This window comes from Pogoniulus pusillus, chromosome 23 (genome assembly GCF_015220805.1).
Source record: "Pogoniulus pusillus isolate bPogPus1 chromosome 23, bPogPus1.pri, whole genome shotgun sequence".
NCBI classification, from domain to species: domain Eukaryota; kingdom Metazoa; phylum Chordata; class Aves; order Piciformes; family Lybiidae; genus Pogoniulus; species Pogoniulus pusillus.
Window position 1 is genome coordinate 15681599 of NC_087286.1, and position 17378 is coordinate 15698976.

The 17378-nt window shown below is 65.5% G+C and overlaps 3 protein-coding genes across 5 annotated transcripts; 1 reads left to right on the forward strand and 2 right to left on the reverse strand.

Annotated features, from left to right (window-relative positions):
- The first annotated feature begins 82 nt into the window (after positions 1–82).
- Positions 83–3275, forward strand: CDK5 (cyclin dependent kinase 5). 2 transcript variants are annotated; one of them, XM_064162699.1, is made up of 12 exons: positions 83–192; positions 290–378; positions 469–536; positions 650–710; positions 807–863; positions 966–1061; positions 1478–1552; positions 1646–1742; positions 2174–2243; positions 2363–2423; positions 2525–2605; positions 2698–3275. In XM_064162699.1, the coding sequence occupies exons 1-12, from the start codon at positions 156–158 to the stop codon at positions 2782–2784; spliced, it is 879 nt and encodes a 292-aa protein (XP_064018769.1). In that variant the 5' UTR covers positions 83–155; the 3' UTR covers positions 2785–3275. The 2 variants fall into 2 exon arrangements, with proteins under 2 accessions (XP_064018769.1, XP_064018770.1); XM_064162700.1 differs by lacking the exon at positions 966–1061.
- Positions 3276–3337: 62 nt separating this feature from the next.
- ASIC3 (acid sensing ion channel subunit 3) lies at positions 3338–11872 on the reverse strand. 2 transcript variants are annotated; one of them, XM_064162697.1, is made up of 11 exons: positions 10944–11872; positions 7822–7972; positions 7614–7741; positions 6730–6880; positions 6582–6638; positions 5886–6039; positions 4937–5028; positions 4776–4855; positions 4614–4676; positions 4409–4479; positions 3338–3768 (listed from the first exon to the last, which is right to left on the reverse strand). In XM_064162697.1, exons 1-11 carry the CDS (start codon positions 11499–11501, stop codon positions 3693–3695), a joined length of 1581 nt encoding a protein of 526 aa, XP_064018767.1. In that variant the 5' UTR covers positions 11502–11872; the 3' UTR covers positions 3338–3692. The 2 variants fall into 2 exon arrangements, with proteins under 2 accessions (XP_064018767.1, XP_064018768.1); XM_064162698.1 differs by lacking the exon at positions 4409–4479.
- Positions 11873–12370: 498 nt separating this feature from the next.
- ABCB8 (ATP binding cassette subfamily B member 8) lies at positions 12371–17357 on the reverse strand. Its single transcript, XM_064162689.1, has 16 exons — positions 17238–17357; positions 16518–16806; positions 16018–16173; positions 15853–15947; positions 15649–15754; positions 15404–15565; positions 15203–15288; positions 15016–15113; positions 14734–14839; positions 14616–14649; positions 14380–14516; positions 14170–14264; positions 13813–13946; positions 13418–13565; positions 12877–13127; positions 12371–12528 (listed from the first exon to the last, which is right to left on the reverse strand). The coding sequence occupies exons 1-16, from the start codon at positions 17333–17335 to the stop codon at positions 12448–12450; spliced, it is 2076 nt and encodes a 691-aa protein (XP_064018759.1). The 5' UTR covers positions 17336–17357; the 3' UTR covers positions 12371–12447.
- Between the last annotated feature and the right edge of the window lie 21 nt (positions 17358–17378).

The window sequence follows — 17378 nt, forward strand, 5'->3', positions numbered from 1 at the left end:
TGGCCAGCGTCGGGGGCGTGACGAGCAAAGGCCGTGCGGGGGTTGCCGGGAGGTGTGGCAGGGGCAGGGCCGCGGGGGCTGCCGGGAGGTGTGGCGGCGGCGGGGCCGGGGCCGGTACCGGGGCCGGGGCTGGGGCCGGAGCGGATCGCGGCGCGATGCAGAAATACGAGAAGCTGGAGAAGATCGGGGAAGGTGCGGGGGAGGCCGGGCTAGGCCGGGACCGGGCGGGGGGCACCGAGGGCGGGGGCGGTGCCGGTGCACGGTGCGGCGGTGACCCGGCTGCCCGCAGGCACCTACGGGACCGTGTTCAAGGCCAAGAACCGGGAGACGCACGAGATCGTGGCGCTGAAGCGGGTGCGGCTGGACGATGATGATGAGGTGAGGGGAGGAGGGGCCGGGCTGGGTTAGGGGCTGGGGGCCGGTGCCGGTGCCGGTGTCGGTGCTCCCGAGCGTGCCCGTCTCTTGCAGGGCGTGCCCAGCTCGGCGCTGCGGGAGATCTGCCTCCTGAAGGAGCTGAAGCACAAGAACATTGTCAGGCAAGGCGGGCGAGGGGCTACTCCAGGCTGCTCCCTCCCCGGGGTGTCCCCGGTACCGGAGGGAGTCCCGTCGCCCTCTTCAGGGCGCCTCAGGGTACCCCTTCCCTTCGCAGGCTCCACGACGTCCTGCACAGCGACAAGAAGCTGACGCTGGTCTTCGAGTTCTGCGACCAGGTGAGTGCTGGCACAGGGGTGGTGCCAGTACCGGGGCAGCACCGGGGCCGGGTTCACTGCCACCACCCCCTGACCCGGCCTCGCTCTTCCCGCTAGGACCTGAAGAAGTACTTTGACAGCTGCAACGGGGACCTGGACCCCGAGATTGTCAAGGTAAGTTTTGGGGGCTGCAACAGCTACAGCCCCGTCCCGACTGTGGAAGCAGCCGGTGGCACCGGGGGCTGACAGTGCGGCCCGTGCCCACTCCCCCCGCAGTCCTTCATGTACCAGCTGCTGAAGGGCCTGGCCTTCTGCCACAGCCGCAACGTCCTGCACCGCGACCTCAAGCCCCAGAACCTGCTCATCAACCGGGTGAGGCGCGGGCACCGCCGGAAGGGATGCTGCAGGGGTGATGCCGGGCAGTGGGGCACAGCCAGGGCCATGTGACAGTGTGAGGGGCACTGCAGGGGTGCCACTGGGCAACAGGTCGTGGCTGGGATTGGACAATGGGATTAGGGGACGTGGAGGAGTGACACCATGGATGGGATGATGCAGAGTGAGGGGACATGGAGTGGGTGACACTGGGCAGCAAGTTCACAGGTGGGGACTGGGTCACAGCTATCCCCAGCTGTGGCTCAGTCTTCCTGTCACCTTCCTGGTCAATTTGCCCAGGGGATGGTGGCTGATGGTCCCATGGTGCGGGCTGGGCAGCAGGGCAGAGTGTCCCCTGCTGTGCCCCCTGCCACGTGCCATGTACTCTGCCAGTGATGCTGCCACTTTCCCTGCAGAATGGGGAGCTCAAGCTGGCTGACTTCGGCCTTGCCCGTGCCTTCGGCATCCCTGTGCGCTGCTACTCGGCCGAGGTGAGCAGGGGCAGTTGCCCTAGTTCCTGCCCAGGGCCTCTGCCTAGCATGGTCCCAGTCACCTGCGTGGGTCCCTTCCTGTGCCCTTCACAGGTGGTGACACTGTGGTACCGGCCCCCAGATGTGCTCTTTGGTGCCAAGCTCTACTCCACCTCCATCGACATGTGGTCGGCTGGGTGCATCTTTGCAGGTAGGGACGCGTGGGAGGCGTAAGATGGAGGATGGGGACAAGAGAGTGGGGCCAGGCTCTTGTCAGTGGTGCCCAGGGACAGGACAAGGGGCAATGGGCACAAACTGCATCCAAGGAGGCTCCATCTGAAGATGAGGATAAACTTGTTTGGTGTGAGGGTGCTGCAGCCCTGGAGCAGGCTGCCCAGAGAGGCTGTGGAGTCTTTTTCTCTGGAGAGCTTCCAACCCTCCCTGGCCATTGTGCTCCTGGGCAAGCTGCTGTGGGTGCCCCTGCTTTAGCAGGGGGTTGGGCTGGATGGTCCCCAGCCGTCTCTTTCAATCCCTCTGTGCTGAGATTGGAGGATCCTGCAGTGCCTGGGGGGGTCTTTGGGCAGGGGGGACCGTGGGCACCACAGTCCCAGGGCCTCTGTCCCACCCGCTGTCCCCTTGCAGAGCTGGCCAACGCGGGCCGGCCGCTGTTCCCGGGGAACGACGTGGACGACCAGCTCAAGAGGATCTTCCGATATCCTTTGGGTGCTGCGGTGTGGGTGCCCTGCCCTGTGCTGCTGACAGCTGCTGGGGGGGTAGGTGGGTGGCCGGGTGCTGGCTGCAGTGGTGGCCCTTGACCACTGCTGTCCCTACGCTGCTGGGAACCCCCACAGAGGAGCAGTGGCCGGCCATGGCCAAGCTGCCGGATTACAAGGTGAGGTGAGGGGGCAAGCTGGGCAACTCCCGGCCGGGTTTGAGCCTGTCTGGGGTGAGTCTGGGGGGTGTGGTGGTCAGGGCTGACCCCTCTGTCCCCAGCCCTACCCTATGTACCCGGCCACCACCTCCCTGGTCAACGTGGTGCCCAAGCTGAACGCCACCGGCCGGGACCTGCTGCAGGTGAGTGCTGCCCCCACGCTGAGAGCCCTTTCTGGGGGGCTGTGGGGTGGGTGGGGGCTGTGTGTCACTCTCGGCTCCCCCTGCTCCCCCAGAACCTGCTGAAGTGCAACCCGGTGCAGCGGATCTCTGCAGAGGAAGCCCTGCAGCACCCCTATTTCACGGACTTCTGCCCACCATAGGCACTCCCACCACTGGGCACCTCCTGGGGTGGCTCCTGGCACACTCCTGGCAGCATGGGGGGACACAGCCTCACCATGGCATCACGGGAGGTGGGCGGAGGTGAGATGCCAGCACCCCAAATCCGCAGCCAGCCCCCGCCCCCCTATTTATTAGGTTTTTAACCCATTGCCACCTTGGCTGCGGGGTGCTGGTGCGACTCCACCTGACCCCCTCAGATCCTTGGGGCTGGTAGGGGATGTGCCAGGAGCCCCCTAGCCCCCCACCTGGGGCCACGACGCTGGTGGAGGGGCAGGATCCTCTGGGACCAGATGTGGGGTGGGTGAGACCTTCCTTCAGTGGGACACCCCCCTCCCTCTCCAATCCTCCCTGGCCCCTTCTGCGGGGGGGCTCCTGGGTGCCCGATCCCTGGGGAGGGGGACACCCCCTTTTGTACCACTCTGCTGTACGTGAGCCCTGTTTGTTACCTCCATAAAGCGCTTCCCACCCCGCAGCGCCGACCTCCTCCTTCCTGGGACCCCCCCGGACGTCCCCAGCAGCACAGGAGCCCACAGCCCGGGGCAGACTTTTAATGGGGAGGTGGGGGGGGACACGGACACACACAGGGCGCAGCTTGGGGGGGTCTTGGGCACAAGCAGCACATGCAGGGACACGGAACAGAGCCGGGGAGGGTCCAGCCACCCCCAGCGCCCCACCCCCCGCCACGTCTCGGGGGGAGGACCCCCGGAGCAGAGCATTTCCTTGGCGGGGTGGGCAAGACCGGGGCACCTCGGGGCTCGGTGCCAGCCCCACAGCCGCAGTTTGGGTGCCCCGGGGCAAAGCGGGGCGGGGGCTGCACCAGCGCCTCCCCCGCATCGCGGTGCTCCTTCCCGGCCCGGCCGGGGGTCGCGGGCCCCTCAGCAGGAGGTGCCTAGAGGCGGGTGACGAGGTAGCAGGTTCGGGGGGAGGCCGAGACCGTCCGGGCAGCGCAGGGAGGGCCGGGGGCTCTGCGGGGACGTGTGGCGTCGGAAGTGGGGCACCGGCGCTCTCCCCGCTCCGGCCGGCCTGCAGCCTCTGCGCCTGACCGTGCCGGGGAAGGGCGTCTGCCCTGTGCCACTCGGGCCGCCCCGGGAGCCCTCCGATCCCCCTCATCATCCTCTGACCCCCTTTATCATCCCATGGCCCCTCCACCCCGTATCGTCTTCCTTTAACTCCCCCTTTCTGCCCTCCAGTCTGCAAGCAGCCCTCCCAGCACCGGGGTCGTGGCCCCCGCTTCACAGCGTGCCTGGTGTGGGGGGGAGGTTGGGGTGCGCCCCCAGCCGGGCGAGGCCAGGGGGTGTATGTGGAGGGATGTGGGGCCGGGGGGTCCCTGGGGTAGGGGTGCAGGGGGAGCGATGCATGAGGATGGGAGCGGAGCTGGCGGTGGGGGGGATGATGCTGACAGAAGCCTGGCATGGAGAGGGGCGGTGGTCCCTGCCCTTGGCTGGGGGGTTCGCCTTTTCCTTGCCCCTCGCCGTGCCCTGGTCGGGGATCTCTTGTCCCTGCTCTTGGCTGGGGGCACAGCAGAGTTTCCCTCCCCCGCCCCGGCCTCCTGTGCCACTCTGGGGTTGGGATCTGAGGGCGCTGTTCCCGCCCTGGGGTTTCTACCTGGGCCCCGGCGGGAGTGGCCCCGGCGGAGTGCCCGGGGGGGTGCCCGGGGGAGTGCCCGCGGGATGCTCCTGGCGCGGCGGCGAGCAACGGAGATGAGCCGGTACCGGCGACAGCAGATGGGGGTGGGATGAGGTGCGGCCCCCCCCCGCGCCGGCTGCGCCAGGGGAGGGGGTCTGGAGGTGAGAGGGTCTGGGAGGGTTACCAGGGCGCTGCCGTCGTTCCTCTTCCTCTCCCTGTAGAAGCTCAGGAGCTTGTCCCGGAACACCTGGGGAGGGCACCCGGGGCACTGTCGTCTCAGAGTGCCCGCCTGGCATCCCTCCCGGCAGTGGGGCAGCACTGGGAGTGGGCTGTCAGGGGGCCTCACCTCGTACAGGTAATCGAAGATCTCCAGGATGGTGAGCAGGCTGGCACCGATGAAGAGCCCCATTTGCCCCCCGATGTCACCTGAGCAGGAGGGCAGTGTCACAAGGGGACTGTGCCTCCAAGACCCCCCAAGAACCCCCTGAGCCTCCCCAGGAGCCTCACCCAGCAGCCCTGCCACCTCATAGGCCTTCTTCTGCTCGATCATCTCGTAGTTGAGCGCCTCAAAGAATATGTCCAGGACCAGCACGTTCTCCCTGTGGGCACAGGCGGGCAGGGGCAGGGGGACCGTGTCAGATGGCATCTGCATCTGGAGGGGGGCCATGCCAGGCTGTGCCACGGACAGGGGAATGGGGTGGAGGGGTCTGCCCTGGTCTGTGCAGCACAAGGAGGTGCTGTGCCAGGTAATGCTGTGCCGCACCAGGCTGTGCTGTGCCATACCATGCCATACCATGCCGTGCCAGGCTGCAGAGGACAAGGCACAGTGGTCTGTCGGGGGCCGGGCACAAGGAGGTGCTGTGCCATACTATGCTGTGCCATGCCATCCTGTGCCACTGACATACTATGCTATCCCATGCTGTGTTGTGCCATGCTTTGCCATGCCATCCTGTGCCGTGCCATCCCACATGCTGTGCTATGCCACATCACATGGTTTATCCTGTCCTGGTGCAGATTTGTACACAGGAGGCTGTGCCATGCCATACTGTGCTAGTTCCTGTATGCTGAGAGATGCCACGTGGAGGTACCATGCCATGTCACAAAACGGTGTGCCATGCCAGTTCATGTATGTTGGTGCCATGCTGTGCCAGTTCCTGTATGCTGGGGTATAGCACGTGGCTGTGCTGTGCCATATCTGCCTGTCACACTGTTCCATGTCAGACAGCAGATCACATCTGACTGTGCTGTGCCCTGTCATGCCATGCTGCGTTCTGCTCCTATATGCTGATGCCAATGCCATGCCAGTTCCTTTATGCTGGAGGGACTTTCGTGGCTGTGCCACAACACCATCACACCGTGCCATGCTAGGAGAAGCAGTGCGGCTGTGCCAGGCTGTGCAGCACTGCAGCCGTGGGTTGGAATTGGTGGTGGTGTTGGCACTGGCGTTGGCACTCACGCGATGTACTGCTCGGTCTTGTTGAACTTCTTGGCCAGGTACCTGGCGGAGGCCTTGCTGGGGATCTTCACCATGGAGAGCTCTTTGCCATAGCGCACCATGGCGCAGGGCGTGCGGCACGCACAGTACTCGCTGTCCTTCTGCACCAGGAAGTCTGTGGGCACGGGGGTGGCACTGGGCACACCGGCACCCTGTGGCCAGGACCTGGGACACTGTGGCCAGGACTCCTGGGACACCACACTGGGACCACTGGGACACCACGTCTGAGACAACCAGAACACCATGGCCAGGACTTCTAGGACACTGTGACCAGGACCTGGGACACTGTGGACAGGACCACTGGGATCCTGTGGCTGGGGCCTGGCACACCATGGCCAGAACCCCCAGGACATCGTGGCCAGGACTCTTGTCCATGTCTGGCACTGGGCTGCTGCTAGGATGGAGCCATGGCCTTGGTCCAGAGTCCAGGTGCTGGTGGTGGCATGGAACAAGTGTGCCATGAGCACTGCCAGTGACACATGGTGGGCAGCCCAGAGCTGCATGTCTGGGGTCTTGGCAGACAGTGACAGCAGTGACCACCTTCCCAGTGAGGACATTGGTGCCATATCAGGGCATGCAAGACTCCCAGGGGGTATCCAGGGATGGCAAGAACCCCGTGGCAAGCTCCATGATGGGCACAGTACCAGCAGTACATACCCAGCGCAGGGTCAGCACACTCCTTGTACTGCTCCGGAGTGCAGACGTTGGCATTGCCTATGATGGGGATGGCGGTGGCAGGGTCACAGGGGTCTTACCACACCCCCAGCAGTGTAGGGGTCAGCCCCAGTGCCCGTGCCAGGCTCACCTGGCATGTGGACCATGCGGCAGTTGCAGTTCTCCTGCAGGTAGCGTGTCTCGCAGTCCAGGCGGCAGGCGGTCAGGCTGTAGGCGCTGAAGAAGTCAGACTCGATGGGGGTGGCCTTGCAGTCCCCCCACGGTGGGGGCAGGTACACCAGCTGCCGCCCGCGGCTAAGGATAGTGCCATCTGCCCGTTGTACCCGCTGTGTGACCTGCTGCCCAGCCCGCCACGGCACCCTGTCCTTGGAACGCACAGTCCCGACCAGCCCTCATGGTGTCACCGACACCTGGCATGGCAACAGGCAGGAACGGCATGGGTAAGGGCTAGCACATGGCAGCATCCAAAGCCAGGTGTGCAAGAGGGCTGGCATGGACCTCCGTGGTGGCCGGTGGAGCTGTGCAACGGCTGGTGCAAGTGTGCTTGGTGAGACAGTTCGGCAGGGCACTGAGTGCCATGCTCCTGCTGCCGCCGTGCTCTGTGCCACCCACACTGCCAGTGCCAGCACACATGGAGACACCCACTCGAGGCACCTAATTTTAGGTGTCTGGCTGTGGGGGCGCAGCCGCCCCTGCCGCGGGCTGCTCGGCAGGAGCTTCAGGGCACTGCCAGGAGATGGTGCCCACGACGGGACCGAGACATCCTGCTATGGGGCTGCCCCACAGCGCAGCTGTTACAGTGGTTGGAAGTGGTGTGGCACACTGCGGGGTCACTGCTGGGAGCTGGTGCTTATGGTGGGACCAAGATACCTTGGCACGGGGCTGCCCCACACTGTTTCATGGTGGCAGAGCTGCAGCACTCGCAGTGTGCTAGCCGCCACAGCTCGACATGGCTTGGCACATGGGGCTGCCCAAGCTGTGGGGCGGGCCGTGCCCCCTGGCATGGCTGGATACCCGCTGCTGCTGGCAGGAGACAAAGGTCTGGAAGCCGGGGGCGACGCCGAAGCCGAGCTGGTCGATGAAAGGTGGCTCGTCCTGGCTGTGGATCTGCACCTTCACCCCCGCCTCGAACGAGGTCTCATCTGCGGGGAGGGGGGATCAGAGCGGGGCCAAGAAGGTCTGGGTGGGACAGGGTGGGGCCGGGTGGGCTGGGGGTCCTCACCCGTGTCCCCCCAGACGGGCAGGTACTCCTCCTGCTGCACGTTCAGCATCAGCTCCAGCCCATTGCCCGCTCCACCCCGCAGCGTGGTCAGCACCTCCCGGCCCGGGCCCCCGCCGTTGAACGTGTAGCACTTGCCCAGGCGGGTAAAGATCTGTGGGCACAGCACGATCAGAACCCCCCTCCCAGTGCTCCCAGTGCTGCATCCCAGTGCTCTCAGCAGAGGATCCCAGCGTTCGCCTATGCAAGTGAAGATCCGCAGGGACAGGTTGGATCATCATCCCCACACTGTCCCCAGCGTAGGATGCCAGTGCCCCTAGCACAGGATCTCTGTGTCCCACGGGAACCAGTGCAGGATTCCAGTGCCCCCTCCCAGGGCAGGATCTCAGTTTAGGGGGCACGGTGCCCTGATCCCATCACTTCCCCACAGTCTGCACAACACCACAGCTACTCCCACCCAACACCGCCTCCCGCCCCGCCCCCGCCCGTCTGCGCACCCCCACGGCCCCAGAACCTGCTCAACCCGGGGAGGCTCCAGTCAGATTGCTGCCCGGGGCAGAGCCAGCCGTAGCCGTGGTGACGGTGGCACTCAGAGTGGCAGCCTCGCAGCATGCCGGGGATGGGGTGCCCGGCTCTGCGGCGGCTCTGCAGGGGGATTGGGTTTCCGCAGGCTGTGGGGGGACGCGGGGACAGAGGGAGGGCACCAGCCAGGATGGCGACGGGCGTCGGGTCTTAGCTCAGTCACGTTGTCAGAGGCCACCAGAAGCCGGCAGCCGTCGAGACCAGCACCCACAACCAGGACCCCAATGTTCCCAGAACCACCTGGGACCTGCACTTGCATCCAGGGACCCACATGTCCCCAGAGCCCCTCAGAACGAGGCCATGATTTCCCCCAGTCCCGTCACTGAGCCATGACTCCGGGGGGTGTCTCAGTGGGACCATAACTGCCCCATGGGGTCAACTTCCCCCTGGTTATGGGACATGTCCCACTCCCGTCCTGCCCCACTGCAGGGTGTGGGGGGGGCGCTGCCATGGCAACGACTGCTCCCAAAGAGGGGACCCATCACCATGGCAACGTGCTGCCCAAGGAGGAAGGGGGGGTGGCTGCCATGGCAACGGCTGCCCGGCATTGGGATGTGCTGGGGCCCGGGACTGGGGAGGACTGGGACAAAGACACGGAAAGGAAGGGGACATGGCCCCCCGTGCTGCCAGCACTCTGAGTCCCCAAATTCGGGGTCACACAAAGTCAGGACAGCGTCAGGACACACACACCACACCCCCCCCCCGCACCTTGGGGACCTGCTATCCCTGCTCCTTGTGGAACCCCTGTCCCCACAACCAGGACCCTCCTGTTCCCCACTAGCTCACATCTCTGCACCCCTACATTGCCTCACCCTTGCCCACCCCAGGGGTGGCAACTGGGGGTGCACAGCCTCAGCCCAAATGGGTCTCACTTGCTTCAGCCCCTTGCCATGGGGACCTCAGAGACCTTGGGGACAAGGCTGGACACCTCCCCAGCCCAGGCACAGGATGGAAGCCCTGGAGGCCACCCTGGCACCTGGAGCTACCAGCCTAGTGCCCAGACCAGGTGCTTAGGATGGTGACCCACAGCTAAGCCCTGGCATTAGCTGGGTATTTTTAGCAGGTAAAGCTGTGGTGGGTGCAGCTGGTGCCAGGGCTGCCAGTACCAGGGCGGTGGTGGAACTTTCTCGCTGCTCACAACGGATGAGGCAGCAGAGGGGCTGCTCACAGGCACACGGTTGTGTGGCACACATGGGCACATGTGGGCACACGCTGACACTCCTGGTGGCACCTGTGGGCATGGAGGGCGGTGGGACAATCTCAGACCATGCATCCCAAGACCCTTGGAAAGGGACCAGAGATGGTGACTTCCAGAGCAGACACCTGCCCCATATGTCAATGGCTCCCTGAGGTCAAGGTAGATCATCCACAGTCCCACAGTCCTGTCTTGGGGACTCTCAGCCCTACAGCCACATATCCCTGCCCTTGCCCCGGAAGGTGCCACCCGACCTGGGACAGGGACCCCAGCATCTGCTTTGGCAAAGGACACAGGAGCTAGGGAGCTGCTGAGGGGACGATTTCCCTCTGAGCTCCTCAGGAACGTTCATGCCACACACTGAGGGTCCTCATCTGTAGTGACATAGTGCCCAAGCCATTGGTGGCAGAGAAGGACACTGAGCAGAGCTACATGCATTGGGCATAGGCTGCCCAGCTCCCACAGCACACAGCTCCCTAGTGCTGCCGCAGCATGAGGAATGTGCCCATCCTACCCATGCCACCAGCCTTGCTCATACCTCTGGTCCTGCCTGCATCACCACCTCCGCCCATGTCCTGCTCCTTACCACCAGCCCTGCCTGTGCCACTCTCCCTCCCCATACCACTGCCCCTGCCCATCCCACCCACGCCAGCAGCCCAGCAACAAAGCTCAGCCCCACGCAGTCCCACTGGCACACTACTGGGCCATGGCAGGTCTGGTGGGTGCACCTGGGTCATGAGCAAAGTGGGCACAACCCCAAAGGTTGGCTGGAAGTAGCACTAGGGCCAGGTGCCTATGGGCTGTGGGGGTACAGCTTCAGCACAGGGAGCACAGGGAGCCTTGTGCCCACGCTGGAGCTGGCTGCATGGGGGGAGCTGCGGGCGTGGGAGCCTGTATGCAAACACAGCCCAGGGGAAGCGGTGGCTGCTGCTGGTGCCCGGGTGGCATCTGGGGCTGGTGCAGAAGGCGCAGCACTATGGGCTGTACCGACGAGCATCCTATAGCCACCAGCATCCTGTGGCTGAGCAGGCACAGCATGGCTTCAGCCTGGGCACTGTTCCCACCTGCCTGGCATCCCTGTGGCGCAGGCTAGGGCCACCCTAGGCTGACAGTTGTGGTCAACTGTGGGGTGTGGGATGCGGTGGTGGGACAGGAGAAGGGGCTCACCCATGGGTGCCCCGGCAGTCCCAGTGTACTGGTGGCAGGACATGCCTGTCCACGGTTCCTGCGCATTCTTGGTCACCCCATTCCCCGGCAGAGCCCTGGTGCCAGGCCACTTGTACCTATTCACAGTGCTGGGGCCTGGCATCCCCACGTTGGGCGGCATCTCCGCAGCGCGGGCACTCACCACGGTGAAGTTGCGGGCAGTGCAGCCGGCACCACGGAAGGAGCACTGGAGCAGCATCTCGGCCAGGTCGTGGCCCGTGCGGTTGTAGAACTCGGCCATGCTGAAGGGCTTGGCCTTGAAGTTCCTGAAGTTGGCCTTGTCCCGCAGCGCTGCCAGGACGTGGGGCTCTGCCAGCTGCGGGCGGCTGATCTCGAAGCGGTGGTCGAGCAGCGCCAGCAGCTCCCCTACGTGGTACAGGTCATTGCGGGTGATCTTGGAGAAACGGAACTCGTTGAGGTTGCAGATGGTGATGGCAGGGAAGGTCAGGTTGGCAGCTGCCACCTCGTCCAGCTTGGTGACGTGGGGGTAGGTGAGAAAGTAGGCGACACGCTCGGCGCAGACCAGCAGCAGCAGCCCCAGTGAGCCCAGGAAAAAGCCCCCCCAGAGCCCCCGCCGCAGCGACGCAGCCCCGTAGGCAAAGACGTGGCTGATGCCATGCAGCGAGGAGCTGTGGGCGAAGGCCCGCAGGCTGGACCGGGCAGAGCCCCCCCCGCTGCCCCCCGAACCCCCCCCCCTCATCCTGACACCCCCGGTACCACCCTCTCAGGAGCGCTGCCCACCGCCCTCAGCCCCCCCCCCCAGCCCCCGGCCCATCGCCGCGTCCGGGGGCTGCGGGTGGGCAGCGAGGGCACCGTGAGCAGGGTGAGCAAGGGCAGGACTGGTTGCACCCCCTCCGCCGCCGGTGCCGTCCGCCCTCTGCCAGCAGTCCCGGACTCAGCCCCAACGCTGGAGCCGGTCGCGGCTCCGCTCCCGGTGCCGGCTGCAGCCTTAACCCCACGGTCGCCGCCCCGCTCTTGGTGTTGGTCGCAGTCCCGGTGCTGGTCCCGCTCTCGATCGCGGTGTCGGTGTCGCGGCGCAGCCGCTGCCGGTCCCGCCCCCGCCCCTCTCGCCGCGGCTCCACCCGCCTCCGCCCCCCGGGCGAACGACCGGAGATGATGAGGGGTGGGGGGAGGCGAGGGGCCGGGCAGGACTGTGGGTGGTGTCTACCGCTGTCCCTCGGCTGCCCGCACCTCCCCTGGCACCGGCGGCTGCAGACCCAGGGCCACCCCAGAGCCCCGCTTGAGGCAGCGCAGGACCAGGGTGCGCAGAGAAACTCGGAGGGTCGCACAGGAGGTCCCCCTGCCCCGAGACCGGCACAGGAGCGCCCCACCTCAGGGGGCTGCACCCCTGTGTGACCACCCCCATCCCAGAGGAAGATGCAGAGGAGCTACTGACACAGAGGGTGACACAGAGGTCATAGGGGTCCTCACCCCGGGGGATGATGCAGAGTCTCCCCCTCCACGCAGGACACTGCCACTCCCGTGGGATGCAAGCAGGGAGAGGCAGGGCCAGCCCCCCGAAACCCGCTGTCCTCCCCCCCGTGCCAGTACACAGCAGAGCCTCCCCAGTCACCTTCCAGCCCTGGTTTATTGGGGGAGCAGCAGGAGGGCACCCTGGGGCAAGAGTGTCCCCCCCTCTGCCACACTCAGGACCCATCCTTGGTCTGGCGCCGGATGAGCTCAGCGTAGAGACCCCCTCGGCGCAGCAGCTCCTCATGGGTCCCAGCCTGCAGAGAGGTGGCACCACGGAGGTGGCAGAGACCACGTCACCCATGGGTGTGGTGGAGAGATGGAGACACTATGGGGATGGTGGTGACAGTGACACTTGAGGACGGTGGCATCACAGGGATGCAGAGGTGGTGACACTATAGGGGTGGTGGAGGTCATCCATGCCAAAGACAGAGATGGTGGCACTCATGGGAACGATGGAGATGGTGGCACCATGGCAGTGGCAGAGACCATGCATGGAAATGGTGGCAATAGTGGCACCCACGGAGGGTGGTGGAGGTGGTGTCACTCATGCTGCTGCCCAGCCCTCCCCCCACCACACGTGACCCCTCCCTGGTGCTGCTCACCTCAGCCACCCGTCCCTGTGCCAGCACCACAATGAGGTCTGCGCCGCGGATGGTGCTGAGGCGGTGTGCGATGAGCAGCACGGTGCGGCCGGCAGCGGCGCGGTCCAGGGCCTCCTGCACCACCTGCTCTGACTGGGCATCAAGAGCACTGGTGGCCTCGTCCAGGATCAGCACCGGAGGGTCCTTCAGCAGTGCCCGGGCGATGGCAATGCGCTGCTTCTGCCCCCCCGAGAGAGCCATGCCACGTTCGCCTGCCCAAAACCACCACGAGGTGCTGGTGACACTACAGCTTGGGGACAACCCCTTGTTGCCACACCAGAGCACCCAGGAACACCAGCACCCAGCCACCTCTAGCCCCCACTGCTCCTCCTGGCACAGCTCCATGCTGGAGAAGACCATTGGACAGTGTCCCCTGAGGCACTTGAGCCACCTTGGCCAGGCTTTGGCACTCATCTGTCCATTCCATGAGGCCATTTTGGTAGTGCCCAGTTGTCTCCCACCTGCACTGTGCCCACGCTGCAGCACACAGCCTGGCACGTACCCACCACGGTTTGGTAGCCATCAGGGAAGCTGCGGATGAAGCCATCGGCGTTGGCGAGCTGGGCTGCAGCGTAGACCTCAGCGTCGGAGGCTCCTGGCTTGCCAAAGCGGATGTTCTCCAGGATGGTTGTGCCAAACAGCACTGGCTCCTGCCACAGCACCCAGGCATTCAGCACCGAGCCCTGGGTGGGTTCTTGGTGCAGCACCCAGGGCAAGTGCTCCACAGCAGCCCTATGGCATTGTCCTGCCCCATGCCAGCCCAGTGGTACACCCTGCCCTATGCCATCCATATGGCATTCCCCTGTCCCATGGCACCCCCTGCCCTGTGCCAGACCCATGGCAGCCTCATGGCATCCCCCTGCCCCATGGCACCCCTTTCCCCATGACAGCCCCCACCTGGCTGATGAAGCCGATGACATGGCCCCGCAGCCAGGAAGGGTCCAGGGTGGCAATGTCATGCCCATCCAGGGTGATGGTGCCCTGGGTGGGCTCATAGAATCGCTCCAGAAGTGCTGCCACTGTCGACTTCCCTACCAAGGAGTAATCTCAGTGCACTCGCACTGCCCAGCCCTGTGCCCCCTGGCATCACGGAAGGGTGGGGGTCCAGTTCCCAGTCCCTGCTGCCCACTGGGCAGAGAACTGGGGCACAAGAAGTTGCATTTACTAGTAAGGGTAACCCCAGTCCCCTGCCCTTGTGGTGTGGGGAAGGCTGGGGGTCTGTGGGGGGAGCTGAGGGAGTCTGGGGTGGGGTACCTCCTCCAGAGGGCCCCACAATGGCCACGGTGTGGCAAGGGGGCAGTGTGAGGCTGAAGTCCTGCAGGACAGGGTAGCCAGGGCGTGTGGGGTAGCTGTGGAGAGAGGAGTGGGGGGGCTGTGGGGAGAGGAACAAGGGGGCTGCAGGAGCACAGTGCCAGCTCCCAGCCCACTGAGTGAGGTCTGGGGGGGGGGTCCTGGGGGTCTCACCTGAAGCAGACACGGTGGAACCGGATACGTCCAAGCAGAGAGTGGGAGGGGATTGTGTCCCCTCCCCGCAGCCCCACGTTGGGCTCCAGTGCCAGCAGCTCGAAGACACGGGCACCAGCACTCAGACCTCGCACCACCTGTGTGGAGGATCATGCTGGGAGCACCCTCAGACCTCTCCCTAGACCCCCAATCCCTGCCCCACAGCCCCAGAGGGCTGGCAAGGGCCATCACCTTACCTGCCCCAGCAGGATGGAGATGTTGGCCAAGGACCTGGGTGCACAAGGGGGAGGCTGAGCTCAGGGCTGTGCCTGGGCAGGCTGTGGCACACAGGGGGATGCCAAGGGATGCCCTGACCTTTGCACTGTCTGCGAGGCCACCAGGAAGGACATGAGGTCACCTGGAGACAGCTCATCCCCGGCCATCAAGGAGCCACCAACGAAGATGGTGCCCAGGACGATGCCTGCAGGAATGGGAAGGACATGGGACCTCGGTGGGGGTCATGTCCCATGGCACTGCCAAATCTTGCCCCAAGGTAGCACCAGGTTCTATCCCACAGCCCTGCCAGGTCCCTGGCCCATGGCACCACCAAATCCTACCCCATAGCACTGCCAGATGCTGCCCCAAGGCCTCACTCACCATTGAGAGCCAGGTTGGAGAGCCCCTGGAAGGCCGCGATGCCCAGCCCCAGGCGCTGGCTCAGCTGGCTGGCACTCTCCACCTCGGTGCAGTACAGCCTGTGGGCAGCAATGAGGTAACCCCCAGGACACTCCCCGGCCCCTCTGCCCCTGCCAGACCCCTCCAGACAGTGCCCTTCACTCCTCACCCTGCCTGCTGCTCCTCCATGGCAAAGGCACGCACTGTCCGGACGTTGCCCAGCACCTCGTCAGCCACACCAGTGGCTTTGGCCACCTGCGGGGGTGGGCACAGACAGGAGGCATATGTGAGACCCCCTGGTCCAGTCCCTGTGGGATCTAGGATCCCCTGGGGGGTGTCAGGGCTGGCTGAGGGTCAAGGGACGTCTTACCTGCTCCTGTGCCTGTCGAGAGAGGCTGCGGAGGGCAGCCCCAATGAGTGCCCCAGTGCCCACCAGCACAGGCAGTGCCACGAGCAGCAACGTTGTGAGCTTGGGTGAAAGCAGGTAGAGCGAGACGAAGCAGCCAGCTGTCTGCGTGCCACTGCGCAGGCCCTGGGGGCAACAGGCACCAGTGGGTGGGGGAGTGCCGGAGGGGTGCCAGGGGGGTGCCCAGTGCTGCTGGGCGAGGGTCTCACCTGGGAGATTGCCAGCTTAAAGGAGGACTTGAACTCCTGGATGTCGGCTGTCAGCCGGCTCACCAGCTGCCCTGTGCGGTTGGCATCAAAAAACACCACATCCTGGCTGCCGAGGGAGCAGAGTGAACAGGGGTGAAAGCCTGAGGGGGTGCCCCCTGTGCAGCCCAACCACCCCATGCCATGCCAACCCCCTGAGGGTTTTACCGGAGCAGGGATGTGAAGAGCTCCTTGCGCATGCTTCCAGCCACCTGCTCCCCAACACGTGACAGCAGTGCCAGGTACCCGAAGGTCAGCAGCCCCTGAACACAGCGAGTCAGACCTGGGGGCAGTCCCAGGAAACCCCCAGCCCCCCAGGGTGCCAGTACCCACCTGCAGGCAGTAGACGGCAAGCAGGCGCAGGGCTGGCTGCTGTACCTCCCGCAAGTAGCCACTGACCTGGCTGCGGGCACAGCGGGCAACAACATTCACCAGCTGGCCCAGCAGCACCGGGATGCGGACGTTGAGCAGGGCAGCACCCAGTGCCAGCTGCGGGGACAGCAGGGGTCATGCCATGGGAATGGTACCCACCGTGGCACAGGGATGGCAGGTGTCGTGCCATGGCATAGGGATGGCACAGAGACAAGTGACACAACACAGTACGGGCACAACATCCACCACAGCACAGAAACAGCAAAGGATGGCAGGTGCCACTGCTGTGGCATAGGGGCAGTGAGCATCATGCCACTGCTCAGGGATGATGGGTGTCACCATCATTCAGGGATGATAGGTGTCACCATCATGGCGCAGGAATGGCAGGTGGGGACAGCATCTACCACTCCATGGCACCCGGACAGCAAGGTGCCTCCAGCCACCCGCCTATGCCCGCTCACCATGACGGCAGCCGACAGTGCCAGCAGCTGCGGGCGCAGGAAGGTCCAGAACCTTGGCCAGTCGAAGGCGGGTTCCTGCCGGGGCTGTGCAATCTCAGGGGGCTCAGGGGGCACAGCAGAGATGGTGGCAGTATCCTCCTGGCAGCGTGCAGCTGTGCCCAGCAAGCCCAGTGCCGCACAGCCCACAGCTGGGCCCACCAGGAGCAGGCAGCAGCGGGCTGGTAGTGGGGGCCTGGGGCACGGTGGGGGGGCCCTGGCCAGCCACGGATGCCCCCCCCCATACCTGAAACTGGGGAGAGGAAGAGCACGGGGCAGTGAACCCCGGGACACTCCTGGGGACACGGTGGGAACACAGGCACGTGCCCCGTGCCCGTGCCACCCGGGCTGTCCCAGGGCAGGGGGCACTCTGCCCCCCTGGCTCCAGTGCTCCCCGTATCCCCATTCATGGACTCCACCCCAGCACCAGCACCCAGCCCCTCCGCTGCCCCCCGCAGGCCCCCTGCCCTGGGGTGTCCCAAAGCCCCTGCAGCCCCCGATCCCCCCATATCCGCCTCTGGGTCCCCCTAGCCCAGCTGCCCCGAGGTGCCCCCGGACCCCTGCGTCCCACCGCTCCCCTCTGCCCCCCCGCACCTAGCCCCTGCCCCCCCGGGGACCCCGGGCTCGCTGAACGACCCTCGATTTCGGCTCTCGCCCCCAGCCCCGTCTCGGGGCTCCCGGTACCTTCTCCCCGGGGCTGGGGGCGGCCGGAGCGCAGCGGGGACCGAACGGAGCCCGCACCGGACACCGGCCGCCCGCAGGAGGAGCAATGGCAGCGGCATGGCGGCCCCGGCACCGGGGACACCGGGCGGGAAGGGGCGGAAC

Bases quoted from the DNA above. Each gene is read 5' to 3' on its own strand.
- CDK5 (XM_064162699.1), top strand. From the start codon at position 156: ATGCAGAAATACGAGAAGCTGGAGAAGATCGGGGAAG. The intron at 711-806 runs GTGAGTGCTGGC...TCTTCCCGCTAG, and splicing joins TCTTCGAGTTCTGCGACCAG to GACCTGAAGAAGTACTTTGA. The intron at 1,062-1,477 runs GTGAGGCGCGGG...CTTTCCCTGCAG, and splicing joins AGAACCTGCTCATCAACCGG to AATGGGGAGCTCAAGCTGGC.
- ASIC3 (XM_064162697.1), bottom strand. From the start codon at position 11,501: ATGAGGGGGGGGGGTTCGGGGGGCAGCGGGGGGGGCTCTGCCCGGTCC. The intron at 7,742-7,821 runs GTGAGGACCCCC...CCCTCCCCGCAG, and splicing joins GCCCGTCTGGGGGGACACGG to ATGAGACCTCGTTCGAGGCG. The intron at 6,040-6,581 runs GTATGTACTGCT...CCGTGCCCACAG, and splicing joins GTGTGCTGACCCTGCGCTGG to ACTTCCTGGTGCAGAAGGAC.
- ABCB8 (XM_064162689.1), bottom strand. From the start codon at position 17,335: ATGCCGCTGCCATTGCTCCTCCTGCGGGCGGCCGGTGTCCGGTGCGGG. The intron at 16,174-16,517 runs GTGAGCGGGCAT...CTGTCCCCGCAG, and splicing joins CACTGTCGGCTGCCGTCATG to CTGGCACTGGGTGCTGCCCT. The intron at 13,566-13,812 runs GTGGGGGCTGTC...GTGCTGTGGCAG, and splicing joins TCATCGGCTTCATCAGCCAG to GAGCCAGTGCTGTTTGGCAC.